This window comes from Desmodus rotundus, chromosome 6 (assembly GCF_022682495.2).
Source record: "Desmodus rotundus isolate HL8 chromosome 6, HLdesRot8A.1, whole genome shotgun sequence".
In the NCBI taxonomy this organism is placed as follows: domain Eukaryota; kingdom Metazoa; phylum Chordata; class Mammalia; order Chiroptera; family Phyllostomidae; genus Desmodus; species Desmodus rotundus.
In genome coordinates this window covers 75,747,423-75,772,202 of record NC_071392.1, presented here as the reverse complement: position 1 = coordinate 75,772,202, position 24,780 = coordinate 75,747,423, and the positions used below count along the sequence as shown (strand labels likewise).

General features: G+C 37.7%; 1 protein-coding gene across 4 annotated transcripts in view; it reads right to left on the bottom strand.

Annotated features, from left to right (window-relative positions):
• Positions 1-24,780, bottom strand: part of NRF1 (nuclear respiratory factor 1) — a 121,644-nt gene that overhangs the window by 52,049 nt on the left and 44,815 nt on the right. For all 4 annotated transcript variants that reach the window (XM_053925963.1, XM_045191086.3, XM_045191085.3 and 1 more), the window contains exons 3-5: positions 18,209-18,323; positions 15,752-15,878; positions 5,755-5,895 (exon numbers count right to left, since the gene is read on the bottom strand). In XM_053925963.1, the coding sequence (XP_053781938.1) occupies positions 5,755-5,895; positions 15,752-15,878; positions 18,209-18,323 (383 nt within the window). The remainder of the gene's footprint in view (positions 1-5,754; positions 5,896-15,751; positions 15,879-18,208; positions 18,324-24,780) is intronic.

The window sequence follows — 24,780 nt, the reverse complement described above, 5'->3', positions numbered from 1 at the left end:
AAATACTTTAGGATCAATTACAAAAAAAGAAGGTATCTGGCTCACATTAAGAAGAAAGTATCCAAAGAAAATACAATAAAACACAATTTAAAAAAAAGATGAGGGGAAAAAACCCAGGATGCCAATATTCGGAAATTCCCGTTTGAATAGGAGCTAGGTTTTTCATCACCCTGCTCACTCCCCCTCACCACTTGTCTGTTTGTTTGTTTGTCCAGTTAGGTGTCATTTTTCAGTCATCATCTGTGGTGAGAATGGACAGGAGAGAATGTATGACAATAACGAAAATCAATGCCTCCAAAAAAGTACCTCTAAGTCTGATCCACGACTTGAGTACCAGATTCCCTTGGATTCACCGCTGCACTAAGCTCTACTCAATGTATATTTCACAGAGATGGAAAACAAGTTTCATGTTTTTCCTTTTTATTGCATTTCTCAGGGTGACACTGGTTAACAAAATCATACAGGTTTCAGGTGCACAATTCCACAACACATCACCTGTACACTGTATTGTGTGTGCACCACCCCGAGTCAGGTCTTTATCACCGTTTTCCCTGCTGTACCCTCCTCCACTTTTCCCCACCTCCCTCCCCTTGGCAGTCACCACCTTGTTGAGTTTTCTTTTTTTCCCCTTTTTTGCTCAATCCCTTCACCACGACCCCTAACCGCACCTGAGAGCTGTCAGCCACTCTCTATGTGTCTGTCTCTATTTTGCTTTTTAATTTGTTTTGTTCATTAGATTCCACTTATGAGTGAAATCATAAGGTACTAGTCTTTGTCTGACTGGCTTATTTCACTTAGCATAATGCTGTCCCGGTCCATCAATACTGTCACAAAAAGTAAGATTTCCTTCTTTTTTATGGCCAAGCATTATTTCATTGTATAAATGTACCACAACCCCTGTCCCCTTTTAATCCTTACTCTAGGACATGTCTATTGGTTTTAGAGAGGAAGGTGGGGAGTAGAGAGAGAGAGAAAAAAAAGAGAAACACTAATGTGAGAGAAATATCCACTGGTTGCTTCCCGTATGTGGCCTGACTGGGAATTGAACTCACAACCTAGGTATCCCTGACCAGGAATCAAACCCACGACCTTTTGGTTTATGGGACAATGCCCTAACCAACTGAACCACCAGACCAGAGCTGTACCACAGCTTTTTTATCCATGACGAACCCTTGTGCTGCTTCCAGATCTTGGCTATTGTAAATAACACTGCAATATACACAGGGGTGCGTATATGTCAAATTAGTGTTTCAAGTTTCTTTGGATAAATTTCCAGTAGAACTGCTGGGTATTAAGACAGTTCCATTTTTAATTTTTTGAGGAAACTCCATACTGCTTTCCACAGTGGCTGTACCAATCTGCATTCCAACCAACAGTGCAAAAGGGTTCCTTCCCCTTTCTCCACTTCTTTGCCAACACTTGTTTGTTGATTTATTGACAATAGCCATTCTAACAGGTGTGAGGTGATATCTCACTGAGGTTTTGGTTTCCCTTTCTCTGATGATTAGTGACATTGAACATCTTTTCATGTCTACTGGCCATCTGTATGTCCTCTTTGGAGAAGTATCCAGGTCCTCTTCCCATTTTTTAATTCAATTGTTTGGTTTTTTGCTGTTGAGTTGTATAAGCTTTTTTTAATAAATTTTAAATATTAACACCTAATTGGATATACCATTGGTGAGTATCTTCTCCCATTCAGTAGGCTGTCTTTTCATTTTGTTGATAGTTTCCTTTGCTGTGCTAAAGTTTTTTTAATTTGATGTAGTCCCATTTGATTATTTTTTGTTTCCCTCGCCTGAAGAGATATATCAAAAAAAAAATATTGCTAAGAGAAATGTCAGAGATTTTACTGCCTATGTTATCTTCTAGGAGTTTTATGGTTTCAAGTCTAACATTTAGTCTTTAATAATCCATTTGGAGTTTATTCTTGTGTATGGTGTTAGAAGGTGGTCTAATTTCATTTTTTTGCATGTATCTGTCCATTTCCCAACACCATTTATTGACTAGACTATCTTTACCACATTGTATGTTCTTGCCTCCTTTATCAAATATTAATTGACTACAAAGGTGTGGGTTTAGTTCTCGGCTCTTTATTCTGTTCCACTGACCTATGTGTCTGTTTTTATGCCAGTACCATGCTGTTTTGATTACTGTGCCCTTATACTATAGTTTGATATCATGTAGTATGATTCCTCCAACTCTGTTCTTCTCCAGATTGCTGTGGCTATTCAGGATCTTTTGTGGTTCCACATAAATTTCTACTTCTGTGAAATACACCATTGGTATCTTGATAAGAATTATACCGAATCTATAGATTGTTTTGAGTAGTATGGATAATTCTTCCTATCCATGAACATAGTACATGCTTCCACTTATTCATTCTTCAGTGTCTTATAGTTTTCTGAGTACAGGTCTTTTACATCCTTGGTTAAATTTATTCCTAGGTATTTTGAGGTTTTTTTAGCAATTGTGAATGGGATTATTTTCTTCATTTCCCTTTCTGATAGTTCATTATTGGTATATAAAAATGCAACTGATTTCTGGATATTTATTTTGTATCCTGCTACTTTACTGAATCCATTTATCAGTTCTAGTAGTTTTTTGGTGGAATCTTTACAGTTCTCTATGTACAGTATCATGTCATCTGTAAATAATGACAGTTTTACTTCTGTCTTTCCAGTTAGGATGCCTTTTTTTTTCTTCTTGTCTGATTGCTGTGGCTAGGACTTCCAGTACTATGTCGAATAAGAGAGGTGAAAGCGGACATCCCTGTCCTGTTCCCAATCTTAAGGGAAATACTTGTAATTTTTGTCCCTTGAATATGATGCTGGCCGTGGGCGTGTTATATGTGGCCTTTATTAGGTTGAGGTATGTTTCCTCTTTTTTTCCACTTTGCTGACAGTTTTTATAAGTGGGTGCTGGATTTTATCAAATGCTTTTCTCTTCATCGATTGATATGATCAGGTGTTTTTTATCCTCATTTTGTTTACATGGTGCATCACACTTATTGATTTGCTGATATTAAACTAACCTTGCATCCCTGGAATAAATCCCACTTGAACACAATGTATGATCTTTTTAATGTATTGCTGGATCCAGTTTGCTAATATTTTGTGGAGGATTGCAAAACAATTTCAAATGTTTTACCTCCAAAATAATAATTGTTTGCTCTAATTTTTGTGGTCATCAGCCAATTTTCATAACTATCTACATCCATAATAATTTAATATAATCTAAACCTCAGGTTATTTCAACCTAGCACATTCAGTTTGAGAAAGAGAGAAAATATGCCCATTATAGGACAAGAATCTACCTAACACAGTATTCTTAATCAGAAGCTTAGTCAGCTTAAGATGTATTTTATATATGAGATACAGAGTAGATCCTTTACATCGATTGGGTTAAAAAAAAAAAAAATCACCTCATGTTTTTTTCCAGTCAGAACAGCCACAGGAACAGAATAACAGCAGGTGTGACGTGATGGGACAAAAATGATGGTTTTGGAACCATTATTTAGAGATCCTTCAAGGATCCACAGAAAGACCTCGCTTTAGCTTTATATTGATAAAATGTTGTATCACTTCAGACCAAGTTCTAGTTCAGATTTAGTAGAAAGAAAAGTGTCACCTCCTGAGCAGCAGTGTCGCTGTCTGTACTGAGTATATCTCACTCAGGACACTCACAATCCAGTTACCCACTGTACTGGACTCAGTTTTGCTCTGACCCTTAAGTCATTCACTAAACTGATACTGACAGAGTATTATTTAGAATACAAATGTTATTCAGGGGCTGGGCAGCCAAACTGGACAGCAGTGAAGAATGGAAACCAAGTCCCTGCTCTCAAATTCTAGTTGGAGAGATGGACCACAGACAAGTACAGCGGGTCCTCAAATAATGCCATTCTGTTAGAACATCAATGAGATGCCACAGGAACCTAAGTCTTGTTTATATCAATTAGCCTATGTGAAACTGGTTTCCTTATATGTCATTTTGCTTAAAGTTGCAGAACATATCAAAGATGTTAAATGAGGACTTACTGTATAAATGTTAATGAGATAATATCAGGTAGTGATAAGTGTTACAAAGACAACAAAAAAGGGGATGTGGTAGGAAGTGACTTGGTGGGAAGAGAAAACTTCAGTAGATGGGAGAAGAAAGGAGGTGATATCTGAGCTAGATTTTGAACATGGTAAGGTCAATCACACAATGATCTGGGAGAAGAATGTTGCAGGTGAAGGGAAGAGTGAAAGTAAGAGAATGAGCTTGGGTGTTGACATAAAGAAGGGGGCCAGTTTGGCCACAGCAGTGACTGAGGGGGAGAATGGGAAATGAGGTTGGAAGAGGCAGATTATATTGGGCTTCAGAGGCCATAGCAAAATCTGAATTTGATTCAAGAAACAGTGGAAAGCCACTAAAGGGCTGAAACAAGAGAGTGACAGAACCTGATTTAAGTCTTTAAAAAGGACCCTCTGGCAGCTCTGTCAAGCATGGGCTGCAGCACAGCAAGAGTGGCAGTAAGGAGATCAAGAGAACTGCAACTGTCTATGTGAGAGATGCTACAGGCTTAGGCTAGGGTGTGATGGGAACTGAGAAGAATGTTCACATTCAGGGAACATTTCAGAGGTGAACTAACGTATCTTGCTAATGAATGATATGTGGCTGGTGGGGGAGTGAAGGCAAAACAGGGAAACGAAGGCTTTACTCCTATGATGGGACTTGAGCAACCAGATGGACAACGGTACCATTAACTGACACCGTTAGGAGTGGACAGTGCAATGGGGGGATTCAAAGGCTCCGATTTGGGCATGTTCGCAATGAGGACATAACAGTGGTATAAGCTGGAGTATAAACAGCATGTAGATGGGATATGAAGTCCACAACACAGGATGAGACCACTTGGAGAGAAACTGAAGATAGAACCCTGGGACATGCCAATATCGATCAGGTGAGAAGAGGAAGAGAAGCCAGCAGGAGAGCTGAGAGGGACGACCCACTGAATTAGGAAGATATTCTGGAGAGTGCAGGTCACAAACATATAAACGAAGTCTAATCAACTGTGTGAAATGCTGCTGGAAGACAGGAAAAGGAAAGGAAGCTTACAACTGGATTTAGCAAGATCAAGTATATTAATAAAGAAGTAAGGTGAGAAAATATGGTATAAAAAGGCATTTGCTTGTGATTATGTTATCACTTTTCAAGCTAAAACATTTTTTAAAGAAACAGTCTCAGCAAAATTCCTGATGTATACTGATTTATCAGGGTAAGTACATTGTGACTTCCCTTGTAAAAGGAGGAGGGGAGCAATGACCCAGTACGGTGTCCTTCTGAGCTTTCCATCCTCTGTCCCTGGAGAGGGGAGACTTCCTTGGCAGTAGTGAGGTGGGATTCAGAATTTACATGGACAGAGGAGCAGCTCAGCCCAAAAGAAACTAAAAGTTTACTTGCCCCACTTGACTGTGATTCATCGAAGTCCTAACAGTTTCCTTTGCAAACCAACTCCAAGCTAAGAGTTTCTTGAGCTGACCCAAGGGCCCAAGTGAAAGTAAAAACTGCCAACAAAAGGAAGAAACCAACCCACGTCCCTGGTGGGAAGCATTCTTCTGGCATGACATTTTCTTTTCCAAGGCTTCTCCTGTTTTACTATTAACTCATTTTGGTGGTATCACTGAGGACAAAACTAAGAAAAGTCATCCAAGGCCCACCCACACCTGTGCCACTTGTCTTTGTGTCTCCTCCTCACTTCCCGCCCCTTACCTGGGTCATTTTGTCCACCGAGACTGGAATTCCGTCGATGGTGAGAGGCGGCAGCTCTGAGTTAACCTCCTGTGGCACGGGGGCGTGTTCTGCCAGGGCAGACTCCAGGTCTTCCAGGATCATGCTCTTGTACTTGCGCACCTGCAAGGAATTAAGGGCGAAGTAAACAAGATGCCCAACAACCAGGGAGGGCTGGTGCTAAGCAACCAGCAAGTGGGTGGGGCTGGCCTCCCTCAGCAACTACAAAGCCCTACGAACAAACTCTTCTACGACTAGCAGATAAAAATACCCACTGGTTCCAAAGACGTCATGCTGCACAGAATTAAATAAAAAGATGATGAAATTATAGGTAACAACAGTAGAAAGGAGCCAATGAAAAAGCCTTACAGAAATACTGCTTCTCAGGAATGGGATTCATTACACGGCCTTTCCAAAGCCATTTGATAAAACCATGCTATGGCAATTAAACGCCAAAATCATTTTCAAGATCACCATAAACTTGTCTCTAAAACTTCTGTTAGTTTCCTGCAAAGCCAGACTACCAAACAGATTAGAGATTCAAGTGCACAAGAGGCTGGACTGAAAGGCATCAAAGAAAAAAAAAAACAACCAAAAGGTGATTATTGGAGCTGGGGGTCAAAGGTGCCACTGTTAGTAAGGCCCACGACCAGAGAGAGCCCCACAGGTCAGGTCCCCCTCCTTTCTGGTACTCCGGGGTGACAGAGGTGAAGTTCAAACCCATGATGACTCTGTGGCTCTGACAGGACCAGGTCTGAACCAGATACTGTTCTGAGTCCACTCTCCACTGCTAGTGCAAGGTCTCTCTGAAGACGGAGAACTAAGCAGCACATTGGTACATGCACACACTCTCCTACCATGAGCAGAAACGGTGGGGAGACGCTGGATCCTCCAACCACCAATAAATAAATAGGTTCATTCACTTACAAGAATGCACAAGGGGATGAGAAAACCTTTGGGGATAACAAGGAAGCCATGAAATTATGAAAATGTGACAACATGGAATAGAAAATAAACTTGCATTCAGGTCTCCAGCCATAAATTTAGGAAAAAATGGGAAGAGAAAAATGAGGTTTGTCCAGAAGTTACAACAACGTTTGAGTCCTGGGTTTTCTGCTAAGTGGACTGGACTCTCAATCGGGCAGACACGCTTCCTTGTAAGTATTTCACTATTAGGATTAGAAAACAAAGATTCCCATACTCCACCTCAAGCATGTGGAAAAATAAAAATTATTGCTGGCCATGAAGTACAACCTTTGCAGTTATAAAACCTTACATGTAGGTCAACAACAAAATGGGTAAAAGAAAAATAGTACAAACATGTAGAATCATTATCATTCTAGAAATTCAATTTTATCATAGTTTCTAATTTTAAAAGTCTCAAAATCTTTTACCAAATTATTTATTGTAACATAAGCAGCTGGTGTTTACGTGGCAACTTTAAAAGACTTCTATTTTCTGCTTTCCAAGTGTCTCTATCTCATGTAGAGTTTTTATACTACCAACCCACAGAAAAACTGAATCTTACAAGCTTGGGTTCTGGTCTTTGAATTTTAATGTATCATTATATTAGCATGTAGGCCCCCCAAAAGAGTTAATGATAATAGTATAAAAATAAATTTCATTGTGCTGGAAACACCTGGCATTTGAAGGCAGGAAATCATTAGATTATTACTATATATTAGTGATTAGCTAGTTCCAAACAACTTTATCCATTTTTGTGGGTCAGTAAATTCCAGGGATTCATATCCAGGCATTTAGTTAAACTATCAGTGCTATGTAATTCCTTAAAATGTCTTGAAATTTAAAAAAGAAAATGCTGGTAGAGCGGCCCTCAGAGTAATTTACAACAAAACAACTTCAGGTGTCAAAGTTAACAAGGTGAAGAAGGAGGTAAGAGAGAGAGCCTATCAAAGGAAAGAGCATACAAAAAAGTTTGGTGGGGAGATGAGGCAGTTTGTCCCACTAGCTAACAACCGACAGACACCACCGTTGGTGGCCAGGGTTATGGCAATGGACATAGAGAAAAGTGGGCCAGTTTAAGAGAGTTAGGAAGTGAATGGAGAACAAAATAATGAATAAGGTGGGGAATGAAGGAGAGAGGAGGGATGTGTCAAAACTGGTTCTAAGTTTCTGACTTGTCTAACTGAATGACGGGGACAGATACTGGAAACAGACATTAATTATTTCTTGGTGGGGAGAAGATTTAAATTTAGTTTTGCTGAACTTGACGTACTACTAAAATATCCAGGAGGAGATTTTTCTCTTTCATGTTTTCTTTTGGTCACAATCTTTTGGAAGTATTTTTACATATGTTTTGTTTTATTTGTATCTTCAATATATATGAAAATAACTTTTCTTTCTTCTTAAGAAACTACATATAAATATATGCACATATAAATGAAATTTTTCACTTTAATTCCTATGATCTTTAGCCCCATCACTTACTCACTCACTCACCCCTCAAGGTGCTCTGTCTGATTAACCTCTTCTCTTAGTTCGGCAGGTCTGACCAAGAGGAGAAAAAGGGGAGGTGACCTTTGCTGTTCACCAGCACCAGAATATGCCCTTTAAACTGCCTCTTTCCCTCCCCAGAAAGAAGCTAGTAGTAGCTCCAGTGAGTGCTTGTTTTTAAATAACCATCCTGACCTTTCACAGGACTGTGGAGAACTAAAAGCTAGCTCTATTTCCTCCCCTTTAGAAGAGAAGGCAATGACTAAGAAAATGAGGTTAAATTTGGCACTGGTTGATGTGGCTCAGGGGATCGAGCACTGTCCTGCGAACGGAAAGGCCACCAGTTTGATCCCCAGTCTGGCACACGTCTAGGTTAGTACTGGCCAGGTCTCCAGTTGGGGGGCGTATGAGAAGCAACCAGCTGGTGATTCTCTCCCTCCCCACTCTCTAAAAAGAAATAAATAAAATCTTAACAAAAAAAGGAAATGAGATTAAATTTGAAATCCCATATTAATACCTATGAGATACAAACCTATGAGATACAATTCTCTATCACCTGGAACACAAACCCCTACCAAGACTGAGTCCTGGCTATCATTCAGATGTTGAGGAATCTTGGGCAAATCACTTAACCTTTCTGAGTGAGTATTCTCATTTGCAAAGTGAAAATAATAATAATAATAATATACCTACATCTCAGGGTTACTGGCAGAATTACTGAGAATATGTATACTGTGAAGGTTTATATATAAGTCTACCGTATTAAACAAGCATTAGTTACAACAATCCTCTGCACTCTATTAAAAGCCTAGTAATTTTTTTAAATCTCCCTTCAACAAACTCTTAAAAAACAATAAGCAATCTTCAATCTAAATCCACATTCTGAAGTCCTACTGAATTTTAATTTTTCCAGAGTTGTTAGCAGCCTCCAGCTAGAGGAGCAAAAAGGAAAAGAATAATCATGGCTTCATGAAGCCACCCAGACACCATTATTCTGCTTCCTTTTTGTTCTTTGCTAATATATCCAAGTAGGTGTTAATATCCAAAGTTTATGAAGAACTTATGTAACTCAACACCAAAAAGCAACACAAATAAACCCCAATCCAATTAAAAAATGGGAAGAAGACTTGAATAGACATTCTCCAAAGGGCACATACAGATGGCCAATAGACATATGAAAAGATGCTCAACCACCAGAGAAATGCGAATTAAAACCACAGTGGGATATCACCTCACACCTGTCAGAATGGCCATCATCAATAAATCAACAAACAGTAAGTGCTGGCGTGGGTGTAGAGAAAATGGAACCCTTATGTACTGTTGGTGGGAGTGCAGACTGGTGCAGCCACTGTGGAAAGCAGTATGGAGTTTCCTCAAAAAATTAAAAATGACACCCAGCAATTCCACTTCTGGGAATACATCCAAAGAAACCAAAAACACTAATTTGAAAGAATATATGCACCTTTATGTTCATTGCAGCACTATTTACAATAGCCAAGATTTGGAAGCAGCCCAAGTGTCCATAAGTATATGAATGGATAAAAAAGCTGTGGTATGTTTACACGACGGAATACTACTTGGCCATTAAAAAAAAAAAGAAAGAAAAAAGAAGGAAATCTTACCCTTTGTGACAGCATAGATGGACCTGGAGAGTGTTATGCTACATGAAATAAGATAGTCATAGAAAGACAAGTACCACATGATTTCATTCATATGTGGCATGTGCCGAGATAGGAATCGAACCAGAAACCCCTCGGTTCTCAGGCTGGCACTCAATCCACTAAGCCGCACCAGCCAGGGCAGTTATCTTTTACATTAACCTTTTTAGTTCTATTATTCAGAGCTCTATATTCTTATTTATACTGTTCTTCCTTGGGCTGACAAAGATATTAAAATCTACTACTACCATTGTGGTTTCTTTTTAGTTTAGTTTTTTTTTTTTTTTTAGATTTCTAACTTTTTGATGTACGTCCTTTGCCTTAATGTTGCTTGAGGCATAAAAAGTTCATTATAAATTTATACTGCTTATCAATACTAAATGACCTCTGGTTCTCAGTTAAATACCCATTTGTCTTGAGAATTAGGCTTTGTCTGATATTAACACTGCAATCCATGATTCATTTTTGTAGGTATTTGTCTGATATACCTTTTTACTTTTAACAGCTTTATTAAGATAGAATTCACACTTCTGAGTTCTGGCCAAGATGGAGGTGTAGGTAGAAACCCTTTGCTTCCTCACACAACCAAAAGGAGGATAACAACCAATCTAAAATCAATAAACAATCAAAAGTGCCAGAAAATCAAACTGCATGGAACTCCGACAGCAAAGGAATTAAAGAAAAAATTGACCAGAATAACCAGACCATTAAGGCGGCAGACACTCAGAAAAACCACGCTGATGCAGCAGACCGTGGGGGCGGGGCTGGCTGCAGTGAGGGGGGCTGCATGGGAGGGGCTGACTTAAGGGGAAACTGAGACTCAGAGTCAGCTGTGAACTATGGCGGGGGTTGCCAGGGTGGGAGAAAAACCCAGTCTCACACTAGAGTTTGTTGAAAAGTGCTCTAGAGATGAGCAGGTGAACAACATTCCCTCTCTGGCCCCTCCCCCACAGGCAGCACAGCAGCACAGCAAAGAGGGCAGCCCTGCCTGGGTGAATACATAAGGCCCCGCCCCCTTACAACCTATCAGCTGAGCCAAGACAAAGAAATGTGGCCCAAATAAAAGAACAGAGCAAAACCTCAGAAAGAAAGCTAAGTGAAGAGATCACCGACCAATCTGATGGAGAATTTAAAGCCCTGGTAATCAAAATGCTCACAGATCTGATTAAGCTTGGTCAAAAAATGAAAAAACAAATGAAGGATACTCAAAGTGAAATGAAGCAAAATATTCAGGGAGGAAGGAAACCAGGACTCAAAGCAACAATTTGGAACAAAAGGAAAAAATAAACATCCAACTGGAACAGAATGAAGAAACAAGAATTCTACAAAAGTGAAGAGAGTCTTACAAACCTCTGGGACAACCTGAAATGTTCCAATATCTGAATCATAGGGGTGCCAGAAGGAGAAGAACAACAGCAGGAAATTGAAAACTTATTTGAACAAATAATGATGGAAAAATTCCCCAATTTGGCGAAGGAAATAAGACTTCCAGGAAGTCCAGGAAGCCCAGACAGTCTCAAAGAAGTTGAACCCAAAGAGGAACACACCAAGGCACACCGTCATTAAGTTACCCAAGGTTAAAGATAAAGAGAAAATCCTAAAAGAAGCAAGGGAAAAGGAGAGAGTTACCTGTAAAGGGGTGCCCATTAGGATATCAGCTGATTTCTCAAAAGAAAACTTGCAGGCAAGAATGGGCTGGAAAAAAGTATTTGAAAACATGAAAGGCAAGGACCTACAACCAAGATTACTCTATCTAGCAAAGCTTTCATTTAAAATGGAAGGACAGATAAAGTGCTTCCCAGATAATGTCAAGGTAAAGGTGTTCATCATCACCAAGCCCTTATTATATGAAATGTTAAAGGGACTTATCTAAGAAAAAGAAGATGATCAAATATATGAACATTAAAACGACAACAAACTCACAACTATCAACAAATGAACCTAAAAGGAAAGAAAAACAACAAAAACAAAAACTAAGCAAATAACCAGAACAGAAATAGAATCAGAGAAATGGATTATCACATGGAGGGATTTCAGTGGGGAGGGGGAAGGGAGAGATAGGGGAAAAAGGTACAGGGAAGAAGAAGCATAATTAGTAGGCATAAAATAGATGGGGAGAGATAAAAAATGGTATGGGAAACAGAGGATTCAAAGAACTTATATGTACAACCCATGGACATGAACTAAGGCGGGGGGAGGAATGCTGGAGGGTTGAGGGGGCAGGGCAGAAGGGAGATAAAGGGGGGAAAATTGGGAAAACTACAATAGCATAATAAAAAATACTTTAAAAACAAGAAAGAGGGGAGAAGGTTGTGATTAGATCAGGATGCTCTTCTGTGGATAATAAAAATGCAGTACAAAAAAAAAAGAATTCACATACCACACATATTAGTTTCCTAGGGCTGCCACAAAGCACCACAATCTCAGTAGCTTAAAACAACAGAAGTCCATTCTCTTAGTTTCACTGGGCTAAAGACAAGGTTGTCGGCAGGGCTGGTCCTTCTAGAAGCTCTAGGAAAGAATCCACTTCCTTGTCTTGTCTGGCTGCTGTCTAGCCTATATTCCTTGGTTCCTGACTCCTTCCTTGCATCCAACCTCGTTTTCACCAACACATCGCCTACGACTATATCAATCTCCCTTTGCCTCCCTCTTGTAAAGATATTGTGATATCCCTGTCCTGTGTGGTGAAGTTGGTTGGGTGTTGTCCCCCAAGTTGAAAGGTCACCAGTTCGATATCTGGTCAGGGCACATGCCTGAGTTGTGGGTTCGGTCCCCAGTGAGGGCATATGTGCAGGTTCAGTCCCTGGTAAGGGCGTGTGTGTGAGGCAACCAATCAATGTTTCTCTCCCTCTTTCTTCTTCCCTTCCCCTCTCTCTAAAAATGAAAAAAATCTTTAAACAAAACAAAACAATAAAAAGATTTGTGATACAATGGAAGGAGACTTGACTTGGGGTGGTAATCACAAAAAAGAATCTACAGATGATGTATTGTAGAATTATATACCTGAAACCTATGTAAGTTTATTAACCAACAGCAGCTCAACAAATTCAATAAAAAATATCAATCAATCAATCAATCAATAAGGAAGACACTATGATAGGTTTAGGGACTATCTTGATAATTCAGGGCAATCTCCCCATTGCAAGATCCTTAATTTAATTGTGCCTGCAAAGTTGTCTTTGTCATATAAGGCAACACTCAAAGATTCTAGGAATTGGACCCGGGTATCTATAGGGGCCATTATAGGGTGGGGCAAAAGTAGGTTTACAGCAGTTTGTATGGAAAATAATACAATAATAACTAATAATACAAGAATAAACTATGTTTTGCATACTTACAACTGCAAACCTACTTTTGCCCTACCCTGTATTCAGCCTACCACACCATTTATTTCACCCCATTTAAAGTGTACAATTCAATCTTTTTTAGTTTATCTATAGAATGTGCAATCATCATCCTAATCTAATTTCAGAACATTTTCATGCTCTCTAAAAGAAACTCCATACTCATTGGCTGTGAGTCTTAATTCCTCCCTTTCCCTTCTCCAAGCTGGCAACCACTAAGCTACTTTCCATCTCTAGAGATTTTTTGCCTATTCTGGACACTGCATATAAATGGAATCATACCATATGTGGTGTTTTTATGACTAGGTTCTTTCACTTAGCACAATGTCTTCAAGGCTCATACATACTGTAGTATTTATCAAGACTTGATTACTTTTTATTGCTGATTAATATTCCATTACATGGACAAAAGCACATTTTATTTATCCATCGTTCAGTTAATGAACATCTGCATTGTTTCCACTTTGTGGCTGTTATGTAAATGCTGCTATTATGAAAATTCTGTGAATATTGTGTTTAAGTTTTTGTGTATAAGCTTTGCTGCTATGAACATTATGTGCATAAGCTTTATTTTCAGTTCTTTTGGGTAAACCTAAGAGTAGAATTGCTGGGTCATGTGGTACTTTTAACATTTTGAGAAATTGCCAAACTGTTTTCCAAAGTACCTACATCACTCTACATTCTCAACAGCAATGTACAGGGGCTCCAACTTCTCCACACCCTTACAAACACTTACTATTGTCCATCCTTTTGACCATAGTCATCCCAATAAATGTGAAGTGGTATCTCGTTGTGGTTTTTATTTTCATTTTCCTAATGATGAATGGTTATTCATTATTAGTACTCATGTGCTTCCTGACCATTTTTTTACCTTCTTTGGAGAAATATCTACTCAGATTTTGCTATTTTAAAATTGGGTTGTCTTTTTATTGTTGAGTTATGAGAGTTCTTTATATATTCTGGACACAAGTTCTTTACCAGATATATGACTTGCAAATTTCTTCCCATTCTGTGGATCTTTTCACTTTCATAATGATATCATTTGCAGCTACTTCGAACATTTGTGACTCACTATAAATATGCCACATAAATTAAACAGAGTTGGGTTTTGAGTTGGATGGTTATTCCAATCTGAAAGAAAATCATTATCTTTAACAAGGGAGTTTAACTCACTTATATTTATGGTTTATAACAGACTTAATTAATCTCACTTATATTACTTTGTCCTATAGTTTGTATATTATTTTGTTTTTAATTCCTTCCCATATTTTCTATCTTTTGTATATAGCCTTGGTTTTTCTTTCTCCCCCCTTAGTGCTCTGAAAGACATATTCTGCTAGTCTATTGGTGTTTATTCATTAGCCATACTTATCAAATGTCAGTCAACAGAAAACTACTTCTTTTTGCCTCGGCCTCTATCACATGACTGTTTGTTCTTGTTTCATAAAATCTATATATCTTTTTGTATTCTACGGATAACCCCAACAGTCTCCTAAAACTTTCTTTTGTATTTTTCAGTGAGTAGTTTTTAGAGGTATTTTTCTGAGTTTCCTAGGTGAGTCTTTTTCATAGATCACATCAGTAGTATAATATTTAAAATTGTTAATACTGAAGAAGGTAAGATATGCCCAGATTTCATGTCTATTAACAGTCTGATACTAAAATCAGCTGGTCAGGCACCATTTTGAACTAGAAGCTTTCTACCATATTCCTCTAAGGAAAGGTCCTAATACGCATCCCATAATTTGGGGGAAACCTCAAAACAAAACTCAAAAACTTTGAGAAAGACCCACAACACCATATGTGTGAATAAAAAAAGCATTACAAGTAACAAAATCTCAGATGATTACTAAATCTGAATCCTTGAAATATCTACATTCAATATGGGAGAAATCTAATAAATGTCATTTTATGGGAATAAACTTTTTTCTTATAAAAACAAAATTCAATTAAATCTGGACAGACCATTATTCTACTAATGATTCAAAGTTATTTTGGCCAGAGAAAGAATAGTTCACATAATATAAGTAAATAATATTTTTATAAAGTTATCTATGGATAGGTATATGACCCAAATATTTAACTATATTCAAAACTGAAAAAGTGTTAAGTCAAATCTTTAAATGTAAGAGATTTTAAATATGCAACTCAAATATCAGCAATGAATAAAATGCACCCAGCTTTGCCTCATTAAGTTTACATCTTGGAATTATCTACCATTTTTGTTTCTGACATAAATCAGCAATTTTCTTACAAAATTCTGCATTGGCTTCTTAACAAACACAGCACCATTTTTCTTCATTGCATCTGGTGAGGTAAAATACCTTGTTATAGGAAGTAGAAATGGAAATAATCATTTTTATTTTGATCTGCATAAAGTAGTTGGAAACCCCACTGCCCACTCCCATCCTGGATGAGAGGAGGACGGTAGTAACTGCCACGCTCCACAGAGATCACGAGAATGTGTGACTGACAACCCACAGAAAGCAAAGGGAACCTGATGACACAGCTCAGCTCTCTTACCACATTCTCCAAAGGTGCTGCACCGAACACTTTAAAGACAGGGTTGGGTTTGGAGGGTGAGATACAGAGGACAATAGCTTGCTGTCCCACTCGAGTAGTATATTCATCTAATGTGGCTCGAAGTTTCCTGAATCAGAGAATGAAAAGAGAATAAAATCAGTTAAAAAAGAGAAAAATTACAGTGACCGACACAGGCACAAAATTTACTTTGATTTGAGACCCTTTACTCTGAGTAGACACGTTTGTCTACTCTTTCAAGAGACGGGTGAGTCATGCCAAATCAAATGAAGTGAAGCTAGCACATCTAAAGTAAAGTTTTCTATCTTTCTCCAAAAGCATGTACTCTTGTGTCTATGTCCCTTATAGCAAATATACCCGTACTTCTATAAATAATGCATTCTGATTCCTCCTGCCTGCACTACCATTAATGGGAAGAACTGGCCATTTAGTGATACATAGCTTCTAAGTTGCTGAAAGCTACTACTCAGTACTTTTCAAGTTTTCCCTGTAGTTTCTTATAATCTTCTTATGTTCTTAATCTAGACTGTATTTTCTAGCTTTTTCCATGTATCACTTACAGGGGCTGGCACTCCATTTGGAATTAACATTCCAATAAACACTAGAAATTTTGGATATAATATTTAAACACTAAGAAAAAACTTCTGGAACATTTTATAAATTTCTTATCATATATGAATACGTTATGCAACCTATCAAAATAATAAGTTCTCCATGCAGCACACTTAATATACTAATCTTTGTCACCTATAAACTCTGCAGAAGAAATAAAAATGAGCGTAAGACAACATACCAACCAAGAAATTCGGCAGCATTCCTTGAAGGAATAGTATATACTACATCCACGGTCTCCAATTCCTCACTTTCCATTCTCTCTTGAAGACACTCCAATCCTTTCACCCTTACCACTCTGAAATGTCCCTGTCAAGTTCAAACATAACCTCGATGTTGCTAAACCTAAAGGTCAATTTGCATCTTATTCAACCTGTCAGCAGCATTTGACAGAGCTGATCACACATTCTCTTTCTAGAAACACTTTAGGCACTTGGTTTCCAGGATACCACTCTCCTGGTGTTCTTCCAGGTTGCTCCTTAGACTCCTTTGCTAGTTCCTTTCATCTCTCCAACCTCTAAGGGTAGAGTGCTCCAGCTCTAAGTCCACACTCACTCCTCAAGTGATCTCTTTCAGTCTCATGGTTTTAAATACTACCTATATAGCTTATATCTTCAGCTAAGACCTCACCTTTGAATTCCAGACTCATATATCCAACTGCTTATTCTGTATCTCTACTTAGTGGTTAAGAGGTATCATAAACTCAACCAAAACCAAATTCCTGATTCTGCCCTCACTCCCATGCCTGCTCCTCTTCCAGTGTCATCTCAATCCTTCTAATAATCAGAACAAAAACCTTGAGGTCAACCTTCAGTCCTGCCTTCCTCTCACATCCCACATCCAATCCATCAATGAATCATGCTGGAGCTGACTTCTGAAATACAACCAGAACCTGACCACCTCTTACCACCTCTGCTGCTGCTACTTTGGCTTTAAGACACTATCATGCTACCATTTCTTGCCAGGAACACTACACCAACCTCCTAATTGGTCTCCCTCCTTCCACCCCTAATACTCCTTCTGCTGTCCACACAGTAGTCTGAGTGATCCTTTGAAAACTTAAGTCAGATCATATTTTCTTTGGTCAAAAGCCTTCATTGACTTCCCACCTCATTCAGAGTCAAAGTCAAAGCCCCAATATAGGGGCTTTAGACCAGAAGACCTCATGATGTGGCTCCCCACTACTACTGCCCATATCCCCTCTCAGTCTCTCTTGGCTACTCCTCAGATATGACTACCATATTCCTTCCCACTTCAGAACCTTTCGTCTTGCTGGTCCCTATTTCCCTAGGGAAAAAGCTCTTCCCCTAGGTATCACCATGGCTGCCTTTTCACTCACTTCAAGTCTCTGTTCAAAAGCTGTCTTATCAAAGAGGATTCCCTAGACCATCCCTATAAAAAAGAGAAACCACTACATTCCTGCTATCCCCTAACCTTTCTATTTTCCTTACTCCACTTAATTTTCTTCCATAGCCCTCATCATCATCTGACATATTACATATCTGTTTATTTGCTTTTTCCCTTCACTATAATATAAGCTCTTTAATGGAATTTGTTTTGTTCACTATTCATGTTCCCAAGGGCTAGAACAATGCCTGGCACATACTAAGTATATAGATTTTCTATGAATTAATTAATGTGATATTATACATCTGTTACTCATATTTCTAGTGTATTTATTTAATTTTGCAAGAGTACTTTAAAGTCTAATTCTGTCATCAAGGGATCTAACTTGTTATCCTTGGTAAACCTAATAATGCATGTTCCGTGTCGTCCACGCCATGAAAGGTTTGAGAAACATCAACAATATGGATAAAATGCCCTCACCGAAGCAAACGTGTTTGCTGCCTCTTCCGGATAGACGGATTAGACTCAAATACATGAGGCCGCTTCCGTTTCTTTCCCGTTGCCACAGCAGCAGCAGCAGCCATTCCCACAGGACCTGAAATAATAATGTATGTGCTCAGATTAGGCACAGCCTGTTCACTGTACAAGACAGAACACAATTAAAGGTACCAAAAAGGCAGCATTTATTTCCTAATGTTACCAATAAATATAAAAGGTTCCTGATATTATCAATATATTTCACTACTGTTCAATGTGAATTGTATTTTAATTTACCAATAAGACTTAAAAGTGAATCTTTTAAAAAAGTGAATGACGTATCTCCCCACCATATACCAGCTAGAATTTTATATAATATTTTTTGTTTTGTTTCGCCATCATGCCCCTACTGTTAAGGAAATATTCTCAGAGGTGCAGGATGGAATTGCAGCATTGACAGGAAGCTGGCCAAAACAAAAAATTACAGATTTCAAATTTCATTTCCATCCCTTGCCCCTCTTTCCATTACCCTAAGACATGGGACAAGTCAAGGAAGCCAGAGATAATCACTCACACTTGGAAATCCAACACCACCTATAGGAGGAGTACCTGGGTAAGTATCATCTTAATTAGAAAACTCTGTCCTTGAATCACACAGCACTGTTAAACACAGGCACAGTGTTGACAGCAGGTCCCTGGAACTTACTCACCTTCATCACTGAAACTTCATACTTGCTGAATAGCCACTCCCCATTTCCACTCCCCAGTCCCTGGCAACCACCATTCTACTCTCTGCTTCTATGAATTTGACTGGTTTAGATGGCTGATATAAGTGGAATCATGCAGTATCTGTCCATCTATAACTGGCTTACTTCACTCAGCATGATGCCCTCACGGTTCACCTACACTGTTGCATATAGCAGAATCTCCTTTTTCAAAGACGAATAATATTCCACTGTGTGTGTGTGCATGTGTGTGTGTATCATATTTTGTTTAACCTTTCGTCTGTCAATGGACGTTAAGGTTATCTCCACATCTTAGCTATTGTGAATAAGGCTTCAATAAACATGAGAGTGCAAATAACTCTACAAGATCCTGATTTCAATTCTTTTGAACAAATGTCCAGAGGTAGAATTGCTGGATCATATTGGTTGGCCAAAAAGTCTGTATGGTTTTTGCCATAAAATAAGACACGGTTTTCATTTTCACCAATACCTTTATTGATTTGAGTATTTTGAGTATGTCGGCTATCTCCTGCATGGTATCAAGTTGATTGTTCTCAATATCTCAATTTGATCACTATCAATTTCAACTGGTCTACCTGACCGTGGAGCATCGTCCAGTGAGAAATCTCCAGCACGAAACTTGGCAAACCACTTTTGACGAGTTTGATCAGTCACAGCACCTTCTCCATAAACTACATAATTTTTTTTTTAGTATTTCAGTTGCACTTTTACCTTTCTCAAAAAAATAAAGCATAATATGCTGAAAATGTTGCATATTTTCTTCCATCTTCAATATTAAAATGGCTACATAAAAATTCACCAATTTTGATTTTTTTTAAATGCACGCTGATAGGACAGCTGTCACAATACAATCTAATGAAATTGTTTTGAATGAAGTTAAAGACAACTAAGAACTACTAGAGCTTTCTTACAGGAAACCCCCCCGAACTTTTGGGCCAACCCAATATGATAGGTCTATTTTTTATTTTTTGAGGAAGCTTCATGCTGTTTTCCATAGAGGCTGTACCATTTTACATTCTCATCAACAGCATACAAGGGTTCCAGTTTCTCCACATCCTTACCAGTGGTTGTCTGTATTTTTTATAATCGTCATCCTAAAAAGTATGTAGTGGTATCTTATTATGGTTTTGATCTGCATGTCCCTGATGATATTCCTAATTTCTAGTTCCCACACAGTCTACAAACACACTTTTATTCTGGTAAGATGCACTTGCAACTAGCAAAGCAATTGAACCAATACCCACAAATACAGATGGGGAGACAATTAACATCCACTGATAGTTCTCCACATAAACTATTTTTTTAATGTCACTCTTTAAAAACAATAGCAAACAGACTACATTGTATGTGTGGGCAAAAAGGCAGTTTGTAGCTCTCCTGACACACTACATGTGTAAAAAACAGGGCATATCATCAACATGTACATGATTCACACCAAAGTGATGACATCCTAAAACATATTCCTTTTAAAGGATAGATTTACCAATACAATATTACATATCTTTTAATACTCTAATAACTACTGCAGGAAAATTAAATGTAGGTCTTTCTTGGTGTTCTGCATTCTTGACCTATCCTAGTTACCTTGGAACAGCCAAGAAAATCATCAAAATTATTTTAGGGGTTATTTTACTGGGGAGTTTAAGAACTAACGGATTATTCCTAGTTTGGGCAACTATTCCTAGTTGATGATTAAGTCATCAACTTAATAAAGGATCCCTTTCCATTAGTTTTATTAATAAAAGAATCACAACTGGGTCATAAATAAAACAGGCAAATTATTAATTACATGAATTGAGGTTTAGGATGAAAACTTGTAAAAATTAGCTTGATATATATACTAAATTTACACAACACACTGAAGCCAAGTGTTTACTATTTTTGCCTTGTGTGAACTGCTTATAGTGAAAAAGGAACAAACTTTTTAATAATGGAAGACATAATAAACTATATTTTAGAGCTTATTTTTCAAGACGAAGAGGGATAAATATTTCAACAAAATTAAGGGCTAATACAGACCCTAATAAAGGCACCATGAAATAAGGGGGGCCATGTGCTTGCTATATAAAACTTCATTTCTCCAACAGCACACAAAAACCAAAAACTGCACTGGATTTGTACTTCTGTCTACAGTCTAACTTTCCCTTAGGGACTGATAAGCTACAATGAACAATTCACAGTTGCATACCTTTCCATATTGCCCGAACTAGGAATAATCCGTTAGTTCTTAAACTCCCCAGTAAAATAACCCCTAAAATAATTTTGATGATTTTCATGGGTGTTCCAAGGTAACTAGGATAGGCCAAGAATGCAGAAAGTCATACATATATTTTCTCATTGCCATTTAGCCACATTTGAAAAGTCATCAATTCAATGGGAGAAATGACCATAATTTTCAGAAGGGGCACACACTGGACATAACGTGTCTTTTCATTTTAAATAAAAAGCTATTGAGGCTGAAATTCGGCTTAAAAAACCCACCTAATACCACATGCTGGATAATTTCTTCACTCCAAAATGTAAAATCCTATGCTTACAAATTTAATATACTCAACCAGTTATGAGATATTATCCAAATTTAATGCCTACCAGCAACCTGAAAATAGACTGCATACATTTTTCTACCACGTCAATTTTCCACGTAACCTGATGTGCTATCTCTGAAGGCTCAGTCCCAGGGCCCTCACTTCCTCAGAAACCACGGCTTTGGAACTTTCATTTCCTGTCTTTGTTAGGGAGATGACTACTTAAGTCTTTTGTCCAGTTTCTAATTAAGTCACTCGTTTTAATGCTACTGAGTTGTAGGAGTCCATTTTATTAATAAAACTTTCAAATATGTAGCAAAGTTGAAAGAATTTTACAGTGAACATTCATGTATCTACAACTCTATCCAATATATGTATCTATCTTTTATTCATTCATCAACCAATATTGGGGTTTTTAAAAAATGCATTTCAAAGTAAACTCTAGCATGATTTCCCCCTAAATACTTCAGTAGGAATATCACTAGCTAGAGTTCAATTATTTGTTTACAAATTTTCTTGAAGTAAAAGTTAATCAAATTTACAAATCGTAAGTGTAGAGTCAGTATATTTTGAAAAATGTATATGCCTATGAAACCTAACCCCCTAATCAAGACATACAATTCCATCACTACAGAAAGTTCTCTCATGCCCCTTCCCAGTCAGTTCCCATCCTACCTCCCAAAGGTACCCATAATTCTGATCTTTTAAACCCTAATGAGTTTTGCCTATTCTAGAGTTTCAAATACATGGAATTGTAGAGTATATACTTCTTTGTGTAAAGTCTCGTTCACTTAGAATGCTTTAGAGACTCATCCATGTTGGTACACACACCCGCAGCCTGTTCCCTTTTATCGCTGACTAGTGCTCCAGAACATGGATAAACCACAGTTTATCCACTATCCTACTGATGTATACTTAGGCTATTTCCAGTTTCGGGCTACTATAAATAAAGCTGCTTAATTAAACTAATTAATTAATTAGTAAATTCAATGTAATCCAAATAAAAATCCCAATATGGGTTTTTGTGGAATTTGGTAAAATGCTCCTAAACTTTAAATGGAACTGCCAAAGACTAAGAATAGCCAGAACAATTTGGAAGATTTGAAGAAGGAGGTGGAGTGCAGGGGAATAACTCATCCTACTAAATATCAATAGTTACTAAGAAGCTATAGTCATTAAGACAAATAAACCAATACAACTGAATTAAGAGTTCACAAAAACTCTCGTGTCAAAAGATACCAGTGGGAAAAGGACAGACTATTAAAAATAAGGTGCTCAGATAACTGACTGCCTACCTGAAAAAATAATGAAACCAGATCCCTACACCCTACCGTGCACACAAATAAATTCCAGGTGGACTAAAGACCTAAATGTAAAACATCAGCATCAATAAAACAACAAAAACAAAAATAACTTTACAATTTCTAAAATAAACTATTGAGAGTATTTATAAACTCAGGGTTAAGAATTCCTTCAACAAGACTCCAAAAGGACAAACTATAAGGTAAGAGACTGATAACTTTCACAGTAATATAAATCAAAACTTTTACAGACAAAAAAATAAAAAATGGAGGGAGGGAGTGGGGAAAAAACTGGGAGGAGATAACTGTAAAGTATATTATCCAGAAAATAATTTTAAAATATATCAATAATTCATACAAGTCAATAAGAAAAAAAATGATCCAGCCGGAAAACAGACAAAGGTATAAACAAGAAATATGCAAAAAGAAGGAAAGTGAATAGCAGTAAAGATGTGGTGCTCCATCTTGTCTTCCTGCACTGGCTGGAACCTCTAGCTCAGAGCCAAGGAAATTAAACCAACAGTAAGATACTATTTCATACCCATCGGACTGGCAAAAACAAAAGCCTATTGACAATACCAATGTGGCGAGGACGAGAAACAACAGGCACTCTAGCATACTGTGTGGGAATGCAGACTAATGCAACGATTTGAAAAGACATTGGGAATAGCAGTAAAACTGAAAATGTGCTGCTCTTTGCCCTCCAGTTCCCTCTCCTTCCTGGCTATAACCTCAGGCGGTGGTTTTCAAACTGTAGGTTTCCACCCTTCGGTGGTTTATGTTGTTGTGTTGTTTGTTTTGTTATTAATAAAATAGAATAACATGAAAGAAACTAGACATATCAGAGAGTATGTTACTTGCAGTAGGGGTAAGTACTACTTCATGAGAAATTATTATTTTATTAAGTGGGCATTTGTGTATTCTAGACCCCAATGTAAAATGTATTACTGTGGGATACTGTCAGGAGTCTGAATGCCAGTGCCAAGAGGAACTCTCATAATTGCACAAGAAAACATGTAAAATGATTTTTATTTGCAGCAATTATAATTGCAAAATATTATAAGCAATGTAAGTATTCTACTGATATATGAGATAGTCAGATAACGAATGGAATGCCAAATTATAGTTCAAATGAAAACATAGTCACATTATCAACATAAATGAATCTCAGAAAAAGAATAGCAAATGAAATAAACATAATGTTACAGAATGATATGGTCACAGTGATACCATTTATATAAAACTTAAAACATGCAAAGCAATGCTAAATATCATTTACTGATATACAGCAAAAATGTAAAAAGAAATGCAAGAGAATGATAACGACCAAATTCAGAATAGAGGTTATCTCAGTGGAGTCAGGGAAGGAAACAGGGTTAGAAAAAGCAGCTACCCTTCCCTGTTCGTTTACCCCTCAGTTCATTATTTTCTTCAGAGCACTCAGTGCTTTCTGAAATTACTTTACTTTATTATACATGCCCTCTTCCTCACCACTGCTCTATTAACACCTTTAGGAGTAAGCTCTTTTCTGTCTTATTCATAGTATTATTTATGGTAGTATAGAATATACAGTAATTCCTCAATAACTGTTAAATGATTTAAATGGTAAATCATTTCTACCAGCTGGGCCTCAGTTTCCATATCTGCCACATGAAAGGGTTAAATTCCTTTCCTAATCTTAACACTATGACAACACAGTACAGTAACATAGCAAAATGATGTCTGCAAAGCATCTTCCTTCCTGGCAAAGAAGCCGATCTGGATTCATTATGTTAGGATGCCCTCTTCTGGGAAGTATAAAAATTTCAAAATATATTTTACAAATATTTCATGTGTTTTGCTACTAAGCCTTATTTTTAAATTCATCATTACAGGAAAAATACAATAGATAATAGCTCATAGTAAAAAGGTTATTCTTCATTACGTCTGTCTTCCTCCCCTTAAATATAGCATATACTATCTGACCATTCCTGATCATTTATTTCCTATACAGTTTTTCCTAA